Source organism: Heterodontus francisci, chromosome 13, assembly GCF_036365525.1.
Source record: "Heterodontus francisci isolate sHetFra1 chromosome 13, sHetFra1.hap1, whole genome shotgun sequence".
In the NCBI taxonomy this organism is placed as follows: Eukaryota; Metazoa; Chordata; class Chondrichthyes; order Heterodontiformes; family Heterodontidae; genus Heterodontus; species Heterodontus francisci.
The window spans coordinates 85,398,660-85,418,030 of record NC_090383.1 but is presented as its reverse complement, the minus strand read 5'-3'; the positions used below and the strand labels follow the sequence as shown (position 1 = coordinate 85,418,030).

Below are 19,371 nucleotides of genomic sequence, written 5' to 3'. Positions count from 1 at the left end.
TGAGTGGAGCATAAATACAGACTGGTTGCGCCACATATCCTGATTATGTGCTGTATATCCTATATAATCATATTTAAACCGTTTCCTGTTCAAGAAAACCACTTTATCCTGGTCTAATAGGGTTACTGGAGAATCACGCTCAGTGGAAAAATGACACAGATCCAGCTATATGGATCTTAGCCAGGTTTTTCAGTTGTCGTCCTCTCCCAAGTCTCTTCCTCTCCTACACCACTAAGTTCAGAGAGCAGAAATCTAGTCTGCCTTGTTCAGAGGGTTTGAAAGGTGGACATTGTTCTAATTCCTGATAATGTGTAGGGAAATGCATCTTTTCTAACCATCTGTTGAAACTTGGGTCATCCATATTCTCTGGAGTTCAGAAGAGTGAGAGATAATCTCATTGATGCATATAAAATTCTTGTAGATCTTGACAAGGTAGATGCTGAGATGCTATTTTCCCTGGATGTAGAGTCTGGAACTAGGGGTCATAGTCTCAGAATAAGGGACCAGTCAATTAGGACTGCGAAGAGAAGAAATTTCTTCACTCAGAGGGTTGTAAATCTTTAGAATTCTCTACCCCAGAGGGCTGTGGATGCTCAGTCAATGAGTATATTCAAGACTGATATCGATAGATTTTTGGTCTCTCAGGGAATCGAGGGATATTTAGACAGGGAGGGAAGGTGGAGTTGATGTAGAAGTTCAACCTTGATTTTATTGAATGCTGGAGCAGACTCGAGGGACCATATGGCCTACTCCTGTTCCTATTTCTTAAGTTCTTATATTCTTGCATGTTTTCCTACATCATTTATCTTCAGATTTTGCACCGGCCTTTTTTAGGAGTTTTGAAAACATAATTCCCCACAAAAATCCCTCTACTTGTGCCACAATAAAATCATCAATCTGTAAAAAAGTTACATAGAGCTATATGTATAGATAATAATTGGAGGCTATATCCTATACTGCACACCTGCCTCCAGTAGCTAATTATAAAGCAAGTACCTCATGTAGTACCTGGAACATTTTATTTTCATTACTTCAGCTTCCTTACTTGGTTGCTCATTTGTGTATGAATAGGATAATGTTGCAGCAATCACATAAATAATTCATATTCTTTGACATATGGGTGGTTAACCATATGGTGTCACCCAATACAGTAGAGGCTCTATGGATCATTAACAGATGACCTCAAGTTACAACAGGCTTGAAACCAGCTTGTAATTTTATTTTTGACATAATTTTAGCTGTATTTATTGAATGTTTCATAATATTGTAGTCAAAGGCTGGCAACTGATTGCTAAAGAGAATTTCTGAATTTGAAACCAAAATATTTTAGTGAATTGTTGTCTTCCAAATATCACATCATGAGTGCAACAAGAAACTGAAAAGTTTGGGAAGTGCTATTGAATGTTTCAGCTGTCTAAGAACTCAGAATTGGCAGACAAAAATTAAGACGTGAAAAGAAGAGGAAAAATAAAATTAGGGTGAGTAACAGAGTAATAAATTTTATACTATGGGTGTCAGTAAATTTGCATGCATGCCTTTTGAGGTTACTACCAGAAATTCTGAACTTTCCTTTAAAAATAGATGGCTTCCAGCAATGGTAGAATTCACTATTTATTTTAAGTCACTAAAATTGTTTTTAAGAGATATCTGTTTGAGCCTTTACATTATTTGAAAAATAAGCATAATTTCAAAGTATTCTGAAAATGTACATTTCTTCAAGCATTACATATTAACATAATACCAGAACAAAATATCAAATGCATAGACTGTCTGTATTTGTAAAACATGTTTAAAAAAATAGTCCAACCTTGTATAAGATCCAATGTGGCTTAAAATACTTTTAATATAGAGTTAGTAGTGTATCAGTATTTTAATAAGAAATACATGGAAGAGACAAATTGTGGAGCAGAGAATTAAGTTATTCCTCTGGTGTGAAAGGCATGCTGCTCATTGTGTTGCATTGTTTTCTGTTTATACTACTTTTGTGGTACTCTGTTTAAAATACAATTTTAAATTTTATCTGACATTAATAGACATTCTTACAGCTCTGGTGGTGTTTTAAAACTTCCCTTTGTGGTTCAACTCTGACTCTGCAGATGGAAATAGCCACTACATTGAAAATCCCCTTGGCAAAGATGTAGTATTATGTTAACTCTAATACAAAGTCTGCATCATAGGAGTAGCATGAATATTTAACTGTGCAACATAGATTAAAACTTCAAATACATTACCAAATTCTCCAGCTGCCGTTTGCAGTTTGCTGCTTTCCATCCTGAATTCCATACAGTAAACTGAAATTGTTTAATACTTTTGCAAAGCAAGTTGATGGCCAATACCTACATTAGCAGTTGGTAAAGTTGCATGCAGTGTAATAAATTTGACACTGCATCTCAGTGTAATAAGCAGAGGACTATACTACACGAGTCCTTGTAAAACACCCCACAGTGCTTCACAGGAGTGATATCAAAAAAAATTGACATTGAACCACATAATAAGATATTAGGACAGATAACTGAAATCTTGTTCAAAGAGGTAGGTTTTATGGAGTGCCATAAAGGAGATAAAGAGGCAGAGAGGTTTATGGAGAGAATTTCAAAACTTAGGGCCTTGGCTGCTGAAGGCATGGCCTCCAGTGGTGGAGTCTTGAAACTCAAGAATGCACATAAGGACAGAATTGGAGGAGTGCAGAGGTCTCGAAGGATTGTAGGGCTAGATGAGGTTACAGGGATAGGGAGGGCCGAGGCCATGGAGGGATTTGAAAACCAAGATGAGAATTTTAAAATTGAGACATTGCCGGACCAGGAACCAATGTAGGTCAGCAGGCTCAGGGGTGATAAGTGAATTGGTGTGATTTAGGATATAGGCAGCAGAGTTTTGGTTGAGCTCAAGCTAATGGTAGTGGAAGATAGGGGACTGGTCAGGAGAGCATTAGAATAGTCAAGTCTAGAGGTAGCAAAGGCATTGATGAGGGTTTCAGCAGCAGATGAGCTAAGGCAGGGGTAGATTCAGGTAATATTATGGAGGTGAAAGTAGGTGGTCTTGATGATGGACCAGAGATGTGGTCGGATGTGTAACTCGGGGTCACATGTGACACTAAGATTGTGAATGGTCTGGTCCAGCCTCAGACAGTTGCCAGGGAGAGGGATGGAGTTGGTGATGAGTCCGTTAAAGGCAATATGTAAATGAAAGTTGTTATTACATAGCTGTTAGTGGTTAATAATCAAATCTGAGGTTTTCTGGGCCACTAAATTGGAGCATCTGCGCTTTTCATGGTTGGATTAATTTCTCCAGCAAGGGACACTATTTCCTGTGCACTGGCATTGTGTGCAACTTTGGCCTGCAAGAACTAGAATGATAGCTAGATCACTATCATCCATATTACAGCTCACAGATTATACACTCTGCATGTCAGCTGCTTAGGCAAACTATCCAGCAACTTCTTACAAGGATGTGCATTTTCTGACCAGTAGCATTGTTCCTGCTGGCACACTTTGAATGGGTGGAGATCAGGAAATCAGATATACCATGATCTTGCCCTGTCCTTGCTCCCTGTCCTATGTACCTCGGTTATAGAATCAAAGGGCTGAATTTTGCCAGATCAGATCCGGGTTGGGAACCTGGAAGTAGCCGTGGTAGGATGTCGGTCACAGTCTTTCCAGAGGTGGCCAATTAAGAAGCTGCCTCTGGGAGCCCCGTCCAATTAAAGATGGTGGCTAGGTTCCAGCATCAGGATGTCTGTTTGGTGCGGCCCATGGATAGAACTGCCAGTCTCCTTCACAGTGCTGCTGAGGGGTCAGTAGCGGGAGTGGCAGTGGTGCCATGGAGATTCTTTCAGTAGGAAGGGAGCAGTTGCCATTGCAGCAGGTACAACATCAGTGGAGACATCCGTCTCCATGAAGTGGCTGCAATGGCATGCCTTCTCCTTGGGGAAACCTGAGCATTGCAATTTACTGCCAGCAAATTAATAAAAGGCCTCAAATGTATTGCATCTCAGACCTCCCACTGCAAAGCCGCCTCTGCTGCATTGGCAGGCATTGCCAGAATAGCAACTGATTGTCTTATTAAGCATGCCGCTGGTGAGCGGGTAGCTGTCGCCGCTGGGAGCCCGCCTCTGGGAAAAGTGCACGGAGACGAGAAACGGTTGCATTGCCATCCCAACGTGATTCCATCGAAATTTCCACACACCCCACCCCACCCCCCCACCTCCCGCCGTCTCCAAAGCTGCCTCTGCGGGCCTGGGAAAATTCAGCCCATAGAATCATAGAATGGCTATAGCACAGATGGGCATTTGGCCCATCAAGCCCCTGCCAGGGCTCTGCACGCTTTCCCAACACTGAAGTTAAGCTGACTGGCCTGTAGTTGCCGGGTTTATCCTTAAACCCTTTTTTTGAATAAAGGGTGTAACATTTGCAGTTCTCCAGTCTTCTGCCAGCTCTCTGCAAAAGAGCCCTTTCCCCATAGCCTGCAATTTTCTTTTCATCTTCAGGTTCTTATCCAATTCCCTTTTGAAAGCCACAATTGAATCTACCTCCACCACCCTTTCAGACACTAGCTGTGTAAAAGAGTTTTTCCTCATATTGTCTTTGGTTCTTTCTTAAACCTGTGTCCTCTAGTTATTAACCCTTCTGCCTTTAGGAACAGTTTCTCTTTATCCACTCTGTCTAGACCCATCATGATTTTGAACATCTCAATTAAATCCCCTCTTAACCTTCTCTAAAAAGAATAGAAAGACTTGGTTTATATAGTGATTTTCACAACCACTAGATGTCTCAAAGTGCTTTACAATTAAGTAATTTTGAAGTGAAGTTACTGTTGTAATGTAGAAAATGTAGCAGCAGTTTGCACACAGCAAGTTCCAACAAACAGCAATGTCTTAATGACCAGCTAATCTGTTTTGTGTGATGTTGATTGAGGGATAAATATTGGCCAGGACATGGGATAACTTCCCTGCTGTTCTTCAAAATAGTGCCATGGGATGTTTTACATTCAGCCGAGAGGGCAGACAGGGCCTCGGTTTAATGTTTCTTCTAAAAGACAGCACCTCTGACAGTGTAGCACTCCCTCAGTACTGCGCTGGAGTGTCAGCCTTGGCTTTCAGGCTCAAGTTCTAGAGTGGGACTTGAACCCAGAACTTTATGACTCAGAGATGAGAGGACTACCAATCGAGACACGGCTGACCCAGTGAGGAGAATAATCCCAGCTTCTACAATCTATCCATGTAGCTGAAGTCCCTCATGCCTGGAAACATTCTCGTAAATCTTTTCTGCACCCTCTCTTATGCCTTCACATTCTTTCTAAAGTGTGGTGCCCAGAATTGGACACAATACTCCAGTTGAGGCCGAACCAGTGTTTTATAAAGGCTCAACAGAACTTCCTTGCTTTTGTACTCTATGCCTCTATTTATAAAGCCCATGATATCCTGTATATCCTGTTAACTACCTTCTCAACCTGCCCTGTCTTCTTCAACGGTTTGTGCACATATGCCCCCAGATCTCTCTTCCTGCACTCCCTTTAGAATTGTACCTTTTATATTGCCTCTCATTGTTCTTCCTAGCAAACAGTATAACTTTGCACTTCTCTGCATTAATTTTCATCTACCATGTGTCTGCCTGTTGTGTCTCCTTTTCCTTGTGCTTACTAAGTCTTCAGACATCAAGGCACTAACCACATATCAGGGGTCAGTTAACACTTAAGTAGTGGTTTCCTTTATTGAGGGTAACATCATGGCATTACATTGCAAGAGAAGATCTGTACATGTCTGGTCTGTTTGGTGATCAGCAGCAGACTGAAAATGAGACTCAAGTCACATGGTATGTTACATAATTTCCTCGCTAGCAAGGTATACTGAAAATGTAACCACAGCCACTTAAAGGTGTACTACAACATTCCCTCTTTTATTCAAACTAAAAAGCTCTCCCTTGTAATTAAACATTACTATTTACAATGCATGAAAAAATGTATGTCTATACATTACAGAACGATGAGCTAGAAAACTCATAAGGTTATAGGTCTCTAAATCTTTGTGGTGGTCAGCTCACACGACTGTCATAGTAACGGTTGTTGGATCTTCTCACCGTGATCTGTGGCAGTAGTATGCTTGGTTGTTGCATGGAATGTTAGGACCTTTTCATATGCAAATAAGGGGCTTGCTCCTGCTTAAAGTCCCAGCACTATTGCTGCATTCAGAGAAACCAACTCGACAGATCGCTTGCAACAAAAAAGATAAGTTACTTAGCAGTGAATGTGAAGCTGGGAGCAGCAGGAGTGTTCCCACATGAAAGCACATCCCCGATTACCGCCATTCCGGCACCTGCTCCTTCTCGGCTCTAAGATCCTTGATCTTCAAGCTCCTTAACCATCGATTTTCCTCCTGCTGGCCCCAAGTTTCCTGACCTCTAGGCCCTCTGGCCCTGACCCCTGATCACCCTCCCCATCCCCAGCCCTGACTCCTGATCTCCCCCACAGCACCCACTGCTGGTACACTGAGAATTATGTGGTAAGCTCTCTTGAGTAGAGCTTGAATTCACAGCTTTCCAACTTAGGTGAGAGTGCTACCACTGAGCTAAAGCTGACACTTTTTGGTGACTATTGATATCTTAGAAATATATATTTGTTTGAGGTGCCCACAGAGGTATTATTTTAATGTCTTTCATTCTTTTTCAGTATCTCCAGAGGCAGTTGGCTTCCTCTCTGCTGTTGGGGTGATAGTCATTCTCATGATCCTCCTTTTTCTATATATCAACAAAAGACTGTGCATTGAGAATATAGGAGAGTTTCCATGCCTTGATGCAGAATACAGGGCCAACAAAGATTTACAAGACAATACCCGTAAGTGCTTTATTTTAGATCTTATCCTTATTAGTTTTCTGAAAATAGAAAAATGCTTATTTTGCTGGAAAAAGACTAGAATGAGCAAATTGAACTATTTTATTTAACTCATTCTTTACAAAGTTGTTATAAGTACAAACATCCTATTAATTCTTTTAGAATGTCAGTCTTCAGATTACAATTGAATGAAATTCTTTTGAACTCTATCATTCTTTTAATAAAATCATTGATAATTTAGAGGTCATTTTTATTCGGTTCAATTCTTGAATTCAATTCCAGGTGACTTTAATTGCATCACAACGGTGAATCATAATCCAGTGGATCTTATGTTCTTTAAATAATTTACCCTTTATAACGCAACAATCATTACACCTAATAGTTTTCTATTATTGCTATGTGGATCCCTACATATTACATGATTTCAATAGGAATATAGGAAACAAATACCTGAGAACACCTGATCTACAGATTTCCAAATTCCCAAAAAGTCTCATAAATGGGGGAGGGGGTGGGAATTTTCCAACTTTGGGTTACCACTGGGGAACCAATGGATGTAAAAACATGGGGTATGTGCCTGATTTCCCATTCATGCATTCAGCGGGCAAGGTTCCCTGCTCATAATACAAAAATAAAAACATTCACCCTAAATGTTGATATTAAGATGCCTATTTGCCTCACCTCAAGATTGACATACAGGCTAGTTGCGAATCAAGTTTTCTGTATTAATCTATGGAGCTCATATTTCCTATTTCTTTCCTTGGGAACAACTTGTTCTTAAATCCAAAATAAGGGCCATATGCCAGTGGCTAAGGAATAAATGTGGCATTGCTGATTTTAGGCTAATTGTTGAAAATTTGCACTTAAATGTTTTAGATGTGCATATCCTAATTAATTTTAAACCCTTTTGCGTTTATTTACTAACAGAGGTAAACTGAAAAGGATGACCAATTTGGCAACATTAACCAATTACACTATGCATCAAAATGGGGATTTGCTTTTATGGGGTTAAAAAGACTGCTTGATTAAATGTCGTTTTTCAAGAGCTTTCAACAAAGCCTGACTTTGCCATCAGTGTCCTCTTTAGTCGAGCAGTTTAGCAATGTTGTAGAGGACCTGACTGATGTAGTTGGGCAGGCTGGGTATACTGTGGCTGATTCAGTCACAGAGCAGGTAACACACATGCTAAATGGTTTGCGTACAGAAGAGGAACCTTCTGAAGTTTGTGCAGATGATAGTGCAGCATCTCCAAGTAGCAACTCAGAAGTTAAAACAAAGAAGCTGTCGGCTGAAGAAAGAAAAGAAACAAGAAACTATGCAACAAATAGTGAACTGAACGTTAACTCAGGAGAGTTGCAAGATAATGCAAGGTATATTGTATCAGAAGTTAAAAAAGAAGAAAGGCAGAAGCAGTTACAACACCAATCTTCAGTTAGTAGTTTAACAGGTGATGTTTCTGCAGAGCCAAGTGCAAAGGATTATAATTATAAACCAGTAGAAATGATTGTCTCTCCACAACACATAGATATTTCAGATGTTACAGTGAGACAAAAGGAAGTACAGCGGCACAAAACATCAAACAGTCACCTTACGGAATCGGAGAAGTTAAAAGACACGGAAGTCAAGAAAAGTCTAAAGCAGAAAGGAAAGAGTCATGAAGGTGGCAAAGGATCATTATGCAAGAAAGATAATTATTTTTTAGATTACAGTGATTTTGCAAAAGTACCAGAGTCTCAAACAAAAGAGGAAGTGACTAAAAAGTTCAAATGCATGTCATCTGATGTAGGTTTGATGAAGACCAACAATGAAGTTAACGATCCACTGTTAGAAGACAAAAGGAATATTCTAACCAAGTTGAGCAAACATAATACTGAAGCCTCAAATAGTAAAATGCACAACAATGAATATGTAGCTATGGATAAACAGAAAGAGCAGGTGCATAAAAAGGGCAAAAGAAAGTCATCAGTAATTGATATTGAGGATAACAAAGGAACTAACCAAACTGCTGTAATACTGGATGTGGAAGGGCAAAAAAAGGACAACAATGTGAAGAATTCAAGACACTGGCTATCAGAAAGTGCAAAGAAATTGGCCACTAATAGACCTGATCCTTCAGAAAGATGCTCTAAAAAGCACGAGGAGACTCTTTCAAATGGTAAAAAACGCTCCACAAATCATAAAAATGAGTTACAAAGACAAAAAGAACTTAATAAAAAAGAAGAAAAAGTCTCTTGTACCAAAATATCAGAAAAAAGCAATAAGGTCAAGAAAGAAAAAAAAGAAAAGAAAACTTCAGACAAAGGTGAGATGCATTTTTCCAACTTGATCTGCTGTATAACTCCAGCCTGAACTACTCTGCTCTGACATCAGCGCTATTCAAAGATTCCAGAACTTTCTAATCTAACTTTTGGAACTTTGGCAATATATCTATTTCTGACCTTGTGTTAGAGAAGTTCTTTATTTCACTTTTTCCTATTCTTCAAGGATAACTAAAGTAATATTTTCCATGTAGCTGGCTTTATTACTTTTGATGTTTTGCAAGAATTCTTTCAAACATTATGCTTGCAATTAAAATCATCATTAATTGTCTAAAACTTTATGTGAGAAGTTAATTGATTTGAAGTCATCTGTTAAGATTTATCACAGGACTTAAAAAAGGTGCAGAAATAGTTCAGCAGTAACATCTTTATCTCTGAACCATTCAGGTCAGAGAATGCTAGATGCAATCCTCAGTCTGTACTCAGTTCATTGATCTCAGCCGAGGTACAATAACTTAAAGCCTTTGGTTGAATTTTATTAGCGTGCCGCACTTAAAACATACATACGAACATACGAATTAGGAACAGGAGTAGGCCACTCGGCCCCTCGAGCCTGCTCCGCCGTTCAATAAGTTCATGGCTGAACTGATTACTCCACATTCCTGCCTACCCCCAATAACCTTTCACCCCCTTGCTTATCAAGATTCTATCTACCACTGCCTTAAAAATATTCAAAGTCTCTGCTTCCACCGCCTTTTGAGGAAGAGAGTTCCAAAGACTCATGACTCTCTGAGAGAATTTCTCCTCATCTCTGTCCTAAATGGACGACCCCTTATTTTTAAACACTGACCCCTAGTTCTTGATTCTCTCACAAGGGGAAACATCCTTTCCACATCCACCCTGTCAAGACCCCTCAGGATCTTATATGTTTCAATCAAGTCGCCTCTTACTCTTCTAAAATTCCAGCGGATACAAGCCTAATCTTTCCTCATAAGACAGCCTGCCCATTCCAGCTATTAGTCTAGTAAACCTTCTCTGAACTGCTTCCAACACATTTACTTCCTTCCTTAAATAGGTAGACTAATACTGTATACAGTACTCCAGATGTGGTCTCACCAATGCCCTGTATAGCTGAAGCATAACCTCCCTGCTTTTGTATTTAATTCCCCTCACAATAAACGACAACATTCTATTAGCTTTCCTAATTATGTGCTGTTCATGCATACTAACCTTTTGTGATTCATGTACAAGGACACCCAGATCCCTCTGCATCTCAGAGCTCTGCAATCTCTCGCCATCTAGATAATATGCTTCATTTTTATTCTTCTTGCCAACATGGACAGTTTCACATTTTTCCACATAATACTCCATTTGCCAGATCTTTGCCCACTCACTTATCCTATCGATATCCCTTTGCAGCCTCCTAACGTTCTCCTCACAACTTACTTTCCTACCTATCTTGGTGCCATCAGCAAATTTAGCAACCATACTTTCAGTCCCTTCAACTAAGTCATTTATATAAATTGTAAAAAGTTGAGGCCCCAGCACAGATCCCTGTGGCACACCACTCATTACATCTTGCCAACCAGAAAATGACCCATTTATGCCTACTCTGTTTCCTGTTAGCTAGCCAATCTTCTATTCTTGCCAATATGTTACCCCCTACACCATGAACTTTTATTTTTTGCAATAACCTTTGATGTGGCACTTTATCAAATATCAGTGGTGTGCTTTGAAGATAGCGGCATTCTGACATGGAAGCGCTGCTGCCGAGCCCCCATGAAATTTTGAACGGGGGCTCATTTAAATGGATGTGGGGGAGTGGCCGCCCCCGATGACATAAGGGGGCAGCCACTCCATCCACGGCAATGGCGTCTGGTGCTGAAATCCCATCCGCCTACGGTAAAATCTAGCCCTAGGAGAGATTTGAATTAATTAAGGAGAGCCAATGTGAATTTGTAAAAGGCAGAACATGCTTGACTAATCTAATTGAATTTTTTGATGACATAACAGAGAAGTTTGATGAAGGGAAAGCAATGGATGTTGACTGTATGGATTTTAAGAAAGAATTTGACAAAGTAGTACATAAAAGCTGGTTAACAAAATTGAGGTTCATGGAATAGGAGGCTCAGTGTCAGCTTGGATAAAAAATTGGCATAAGGACAGAAAACAGTGAGTCGTGTTAAGTGGTTGTTTTTCAACTGGAGGATGTTAGTGGTATTTCCCAAGGGTCAGTGCTAAGAACCTTGCTTTATATATATATATACACACACACATTGTTACGACCGACCGCTACTCTCAAAGCCCCCAATCAAAATATATGATTCTGATTGTGGTGGGACCAACGCACTGTTAATTCAATCCCGTCGCTCCACAGATGGGCTAACATATCATTTAAAACTTTCCAAATTAAAGAAAGACCCAGCCAAATTTTTTTTATTTTATTTATTTATTTATGTACCATCTATTAAACCCCCCCCCCCCCGAATGAGGCTAACCAGGTGTCTTTAAATCAACAAATTAACTCTTTAATTAGAAGAACTAAATTCTTAAACATGATGAAGATATAAACAACATTTAAAATAGAAAAAATTAGAGTCCTTGCAAATTTACAGTCCAATGTTGCTTGAATTCCTCACGGAATGTTGCTTGAGATCCTCACGCAATGTTGCTTTCCTTCTCCAGCGAATTTCAACAATTAACGACTTGCAAACTCTTTTAATGGAATCAAGCTGACTTTAGAGTTTTTGAGGGATAAAAGATTGTCACAGTCTAACTTCCCTTTCTTCAATTTAAATTACCAGAGATCTCTGTTTTGGCTTGATGTTTTAGAATTTTGAGAGATACTAATCAAACAGACTAAATTTCTCTTCCTTCAGTTTAAATGGTTGAAAGCTATTTTTCCAGGTGCTGACATCACAGCTGTCTGTGTCTATGTGTCCTCTGTGTCTGTTAGAACAAACTGTCTTCAACCAAAAGCCAGTTCAAAATTGAATTGTAACAAATGTATCACATGAGACTCACTCCCAGTGGTTGTATCTATGGTAACGAGAATGCACCCTTTGAATCGCAGTCTCCAAATGGCTGTTTCTAAGGCAACGAAAATGCATCTTTCTATAACTCCTGAGGCTTGCCAGTTCTTAAAGCAATACTGATCCTTGGCAAGCCTTAAAGGCAAACGGTATATTCCCGGAAAAAAAACTACAGGACCATGACAACATATATATCACTTGAATATTGGAATACAGAGTAAAATTTCAAAATTTGCCAATGATACCATCTTGGAGGTGTGGCAGACAGTGAGCATGATACCAATCGACTGCAACAGGACATAGATAGGCTAGCAGAAAGGACAGACATGTGACAGATGGAATTTAATACAGAGAAGTGTGAGGTGATGCATTTTGGCAAAAGGGAATGGGGAGAGGCAATATAAATGGCACAGTTCTAAAGAGTGTACAGGGTCAGAGGGACATGGGGGTTCATGTGCATAGACCTTTGCAGGTGGCAGGACATGTTGAGAGTTGTTAGCAAAGCTTACGGGATCTTGGGCTTCATAAATTGAAGTATTGTGCACAAAGGCAGGGAAGTTATGCTGAACCTGTATAAAGCTCTGGTTAGACCACAACTGGAGTATTGTGCCCAGTTCTGGTCACCACATTTTAGGAAGGATGTGAGGGTCCTTGAGAGGATGCAGATGAGATTTACCAGAATGGTTCCAGGGATGGGGATTTTAGTTACAAGGTTAGGTTGGAGAAGCTGAGTTTGTTCTTCTTGGAGCAAAGGAGTTTGAGGGGAGATTTGATAGAGGTGTACAAGATGATGACAGGTTTAGATAAGTTAGACAAGGAAAAGCTGTTTCCATTAGCTGATGGTACAAGGACTAGGGGACACAGATTTAAGGTTTAGGGCAAAAGAGAGAGGGAGATGTGAGAGAACTTTTTTATGCGAGTGGGAATGACCTGGAACTTGCTGTCTACCAGGGTGGTGAAAGTGGAGACGATGAATTATTTCAAAAGGAAATTAGATGGGCACTTGAAGGAAATAAAATTGCAGGGCTTTGGAGATATTAGAAGGGGAATGGGACTAACTGGATTGCGCTACAGAGAGCCGGCATGGACTTGATGGGCCTCATGGCCTCCTTGGTTGCCACTATGACTTTTTGAATCTATTTTCAAGTTGGCAGGCTGTAACTAATGGAGTGCCGCAAGGATCAGTGCGGGGACCTCAGCTATTTGCAATCTATAATGATAACTTAGATGAAGAGACACAGAGTAATATATCCAAGTTTGCTGATGATACAAAGCTAGGTGGGAATGTGAGCTGTGAGGAGCTTACAAAGAGGCTGCAAAGAGGTATAGGCAGGTTAAGCGAGTGGGCAACAAGTGGCAGATGGAGTATAATGTAGGGAAGTGTGAGGTCAGTTACTTTGATAGTAAGAATCAAAAAGCAGAATGTTGCGAGTGGAAGCCTGTGACCAGTGGTGTACCACAGGGATCGGTGCTGGGACCCTTACTGTTTGTAGTGTACATTAATGATTTAGACGTGAATATAGGAGGTATGATCAGTAAGTTCGCAGATGACACGAAAATTGGTGGTGTTGTAAATAGTGAGGAGGAAAGCCTTAGATTACAGGACGATATAGATGGGCTGGTAAGATGGGCGGAGCAGTGGCAAATGGAATTTAATCCTGAGAAGTGTGAGGTGATGCATTTTGGGAGGACTAATAAAGCAAGGGAATATACAATGGATGGTAGGACCCTAGGAAGTACAGAGAGTCAGAGGGACCTTGGTGCACTTGTCCATAGAACACTGAAGGCAGCAGCACAGGTAGATAAGGTGGTTAGGAAGGCATATGGGATACTTGCCTTTATTAGCTGAGGCATAGAATATAAGAGCAGGGAGGTTATGATGGAACTGTATAAAACGCTAGTTAGGTCACAGTTGGAGTACTGTGTACAGTTCTGGGCACCACACTATAGGAAGGATGTGATTGCCCTGGAGAGGGTGCAAAGGAGATTCACCAGAATGTTGCCTGGGCTGGAGCATTTCAGTTATGAAGAGAGACTGAAAAGGCTAGGGTTGTTTTCCTTAGAGCAGAGAAGGCTGAGGGGGGACCTGATTGAGGTATACAAAATTATGAGGGGTATTGATAGGTTAGATAGGAAGAAACTCTTTCCCTTAGCAGAGGGGTCAATAACCAGGGAGCATAGATTTAAGGTAAGGGGCAGGAGGTTTAGAGGGGATTTGAGGAAAAATGTTTTCACTCAGAGGGTGGTTGGAATCTGGAACGCACTGCCTGAAGAGGTGGTAGGGGCAGGAACCCTCACAACATTTAAGAAGTATTTAGATGAGCACTTGAAATGCCGTTGCATACAAGTTTACGGGCCAAGTGCTGGAAAATGGGATTAGAATAGTTAGGTGCTTGATGGTCGGCACAGATACGATGGGCTGAAGGGCCTGTTTCTGTGCTGTATAACTCTATGACTATGAATCCATGACTGTACTTTTTAATAGGTGTGAGACTTTTAAATGTTGATGTTCAGAGAGACTTTGGTGTATTCATACAGGGAACACAAAGTTAGCATGCAGGTACAGCAAGGAATTAGGAAGGCAATTGGGCCTTTATTGGCCTTTATTGAAAGAGGATTGGTGTGCAAGAATAAGGAAGTCATGCTACAATTGTATCGGGCTTTGGTGACACCATGCCTGGAGTACATTGTGCAGTTTTGATCTCCATATCCAAGGAAGGACATAATTGCCTTGGAGGTGGCACAGTGAAGGTTCACTAGATTGGTTCCTTGGGTGAGAGGGTCAGCATATGTTGAGAGGTTGAGTAAATTGAGCCTACACTCTCTGGAGTTCAGAAGAATGAGAGGTGATCTCATTGAAACATACAAGATCCTGAAGGGGTTTGATAGGGTAGACACTGAGAGGTTGTTTCTCCTGGCTGGGAAATCTAGAACACAGGGCCATAGTCTCAGGTTAAGGGGTCGATCAGAGGACTGAGATGAGGAGAAAAATCTTCATTCAGAGGGTTGTGAATCTTTGGAATTATCTACCCTAGAGGGTTGTGGAGGTTCCCTCATTGAGTATATTCAAGGCTAGGGTAGATAGACTTTTGGTCTCTCAGGGAATCGAGGGATATGGGTTGTGGGTGGGAAAGTGGAGTTGAGGCAAAAGATCAGCCATGATCGTATTGAATGGCGGAGCAAGTTCGAGGGGCTGTATGATCTACTCCTGCTACTATTTCTTATGTTCTTATGGAAAACCCATTTTAAAAGTGCCAACATTTATCTTCAGTATACATATTACACCTGTAGGTGGCAATGTTATTGAGATTTATGTAATGTTCTGTGCAAAGCCTTCTGCTGAGTTTTAGTATTGAAACTCCCCATAGCTCTGTTAAACAGACATCGATTTTTAGATGTAGTACCATTGTAGCCTTTTTTCAATGTGTTCCGTTTGGTAAGAGTAATAGTCAAAAACACCATTACTTCACCATGCCTGAATAAGAACTGTAGATGTCAATTGCTGAAATAGCATTTACCCACATCAGATGAAGCCTGGCTGGTAGATAGAATATTGTGATATCCTACTTTAGTCTACAAATCTTTTTCTTTCTTGTATCACTGAAATAAGTTGGCACACACTTCCAGTTGATCCCTGCAAATGCCAACTGGGTCAGGAGTGGAGGACACCATTGAATACAATATACACTGATTAGATTAGATTAGATTAGATTACATACAAGTTAATTGTGTGAGGGTAATTCCCTGGAGGCTTTTTTAAAACATATTTGTTGATTTTAGGATATGAGCAGTTTGTTTTCAAAATTATTTAATTTTTGCACTATGTTATAAATATATATGGCTATATATTTAATTTGACCAGAAATTAAAATTGTGGCTGAAATCAATTTGAAAAAATAAATTGAGCAATGTGATTGGTTTGTGGGTAGTGGCTGTTCATACCAGTTCGATACCTTTTAGAAATAAATTGAATGATTGAATTGGTTGGTTCTGTGTGAGCTCTTCATTTATGATTAGAAGCTTGTGGAATTGGCAGCTATTTGTGCCTATATACATTTGAGTTAATCAACATTGCTAACAATGTGTTCAGTAATGTGAGGGATGGTTTTGCATGCCGTGGGTACTTTAATGTGCATTTAATGTGTGGCATGTGTTATAGGCAAGATTTTTAAATATGTAGATTTGTTTCCCTCATTTTTTCTGCTTGGTGTCCCAACACTTTAGATCATAACCTTGCCAGGAAGGTAGGAAGGTCAAATGCATCAAGATAGTTTGTGAATATCGCTGATCTATCCTTGAGCATGTTCGTAATCTCCATGTGGCTCACCATTTCAATCCACTTTGCCATCACCATTTTGATCATTCCTTCTAATTTGGTTCAATGCAGATTTCAGGAACAGTATTTAACTCTCCTCTGGAGCACTCTACAACCCCTGATCTGAGCACTGACTTCAGCAGCTTCAACTTTAGCTGTCTCTCCCATTTTCTTCTTAGTTCTCTCATTGATATTTCACTTTTATCCCTTTCATTTTGCCTGATTGAAATGGTGTTTGAATATCATCCAGTGTTATTCACATCTTTCCAGTTTCTGTGTATTTCTACATTTTTGTTTATATTTCAGACATTTTGGTATTTGCAGTTCCTTTTGTCTGCTAATACCACTTTCTGATAAACTTTTAAAGGGATTTAAAAAAAGATGGCTTCCTCCAATTTCTCCATTCTCTTTACTGGAAAATATCTGTCTGTTACCCCCATCCTACCACTCTATAACATAGATGACCTAGCTAGTAATATATATATTTAAAACCACCTGACTTTTTTAAAAAGCAATTGGAAGAGGGGTGAAATTTGGGACTCAGAATGTTCATCTGACCCAACATGCACATGTAACCACTCAAAGGAACAGACTGTCTGATGTTAGTCAATCTATAACTGCAATGGACAAATGTCATATTTGTTATTTGTAATTAATTTAGCCATCCTAGTCCAAGCAGTATTCACTAAGAAAATACTTATACCACAATCACTATTAAATTTCCCTTCACTTAATGTTTTTGCTATTAAAAGAATTTTTTTTCTAAGGTATTTTTCTAACCTTTTGGTTAATCCTCTAAATTTAAGTCTGTAACAGAGAGTAATTTAAGCAGCATGTTACTGTTTGAATGTCATTCTCAAGTTAATGATATCATTTCAGTCTTTAAGTTTTTAAAGATAGTGCCATTTGTCATTAATTACTAGCATCCACTATTCTTTTTAATGGCAATAGAGCTACATGTAATAGAAAAGAAACAGAAAGCTACTGAATATGGGTATCAAATAGTCACTAATGTCATTTTCTTGAATTACACTATAATTTGTGTTCTTTGATTCCTAGTTATCACTTAAGAGTGGAAATGACAAGCACTATTTAATCTTCACAGGAGGTAGAAGGTTTTCTCAAGCAGAAACATTTTTTTTAGTGTAACCATTGACGTGAAATTCTGTTATACTGTGATAAATAATAGATTATCAATACCAATGTAAAGAACTGTTGTCATAAATAGATATCAGATGCATGTTACAGTTTTGGCTCATATAGACTCAAAAACTACTGCAGTAGCAAATAGACCAAACATAAATTTAGTTCTGAGTTCTACTTGAACTTAAAGAAAATATTAGGTGACATTGTCACAATAAGGAACAAAATACGATTCATGCATGCTGTTTGATATTTTTTGAGACAAACATATAAAGTAAAAAATGTGGAACTCAATACGGACAAGTAAAGTAAGCCCCTTCTTTCCAGTGGTCAGGTACAATTTGCTCTATCATGGACTCTGACCAATAAAAGTTATCATCTGCAAGGGATGACCAAGGCTAAACTCCTGAGATAATAAATTTTTGTAAAATCTTTTCATGAATCCTCGAAGGTAATCTAGTGAAACGTCAGGGTACTATTCTAACACTACAACCAGCATTATTCAACCATGACTAGTTGTTTTTCAGAGATTCTGGGGCCAATTTTAACCTTACATGTCTGGCGGGAAACTGACGGGAATAGGTAGAACACTAGATTTACACCCTGTCTGATATTACTCTCCATTGACTTCAATGAAGAGTAAAATCAGGTGTGGTGTAAGGCCAGCGTTGAATCCAATCTTGTCAGTTTCCCGCCAGGCAAGTTAGGTTAGAATTGCCCCCCATATTTCAGGGGTTCTCAGCACCACAGGATGGATCCTACTTTCTAACGCACTTGCTCATCTCTGACTGTACTCACCAATATAATCTGGAATTTAATTCCCAGTTACACCGTTCTTTTTGAAAGAAATTAATTCACAAAAAATTAACTTCGTTTGATGGCTCTGTATTTTGCCTATGAAACAGTCCGTTCAGTACAATATTTCCACTGTAAAGTTTCACTTGAGGATTTTTAATTTTGTTACCGTATTCAGGTTGAAATTCCTATCTTCACTAATTTTACTGAAAATGTATACTTTATACCTGTATCTCTTTTTTTTAGCGAAAACAGAAACTTCATCTTCAATGAATTGCTTTTGAAATGCAGTTGCATTTGTTATGTTGGCAAATGCAACATCAATTTGTGCACCACCACCTTCCATAAACACTAATTGAGACAAATGGTCTGTTAACTTATTTTGATGGTACAATTTGAGGGATAATTGTTAGTTAGGATACTAGGAGTACAATCTGCCCTTCTCCAAATAGTGCCATATGATCCCAAACAAGTAGAAAGGGTCTTTGTTGAACATCTAACTCAAAGGAAAGCACTACCAACATCCTGTGTACTACATTGAAGTGTCTGCACAGATGACGTGCTCAAATCCTGGAGCTATTTGAACCCACAACCTTCTGCTCTAAAGCAATGAGCCAAGATGAACTTTAATTATTTCAATCTCTATGTTTATTATAGTAAAAGATGTTAGTTACAGGCTGTTCTTGTCATTATTCAAAAAATAGTTAATCTAGGGCTCTGTATACATGTTCAGAATCACTGTGGCACTATTTAGAAACAAGCAAGGAGTCCTTTTGGTGTCAGTATACTTCAGTTGTATTTATTATTGAATGGCAATTCTCCATTATTGGAAGAAAATTATTTTATTTGTAATGTTTAATCTGCATGTAAATGATTACTAATGTTATTTTAATGTTCTGTTGATTGTCCTTAGTTAGTTAACAGTACAGGATCTTGAGGCGAATTCTCAATCAAAATTTTTGATGATGTGCTGGTGACAAAGAATCTTGCCCACTGCCTGCAC

At 39.3% G+C, this 19,371-nt stretch overlaps 1 protein-coding gene across 2 annotated transcripts in view; it reads left to right on the top strand.

Annotated features, from left to right (window-relative positions):
- The first annotated feature begins 6,701 nt into the window (after positions 1–6,701).
- LOC137376126 (synaptotagmin-14-like) overlaps positions 6,702–19,371 on the top strand; it is a 133,450-nt gene continuing 120,780 nt past the window's right edge. For both annotated transcript variants that reach the window (XM_068044138.1, XM_068044137.1), the window contains exon 1: positions 6,702–6,828. In XM_068044138.1, the coding sequence (XP_067900239.1) occupies positions 6,717–6,828 (112 nt within the window). In that variant the 5' untranslated portion in view covers positions 6,702–6,716. The remainder of the gene's footprint in view (positions 6,829–19,371) is intronic.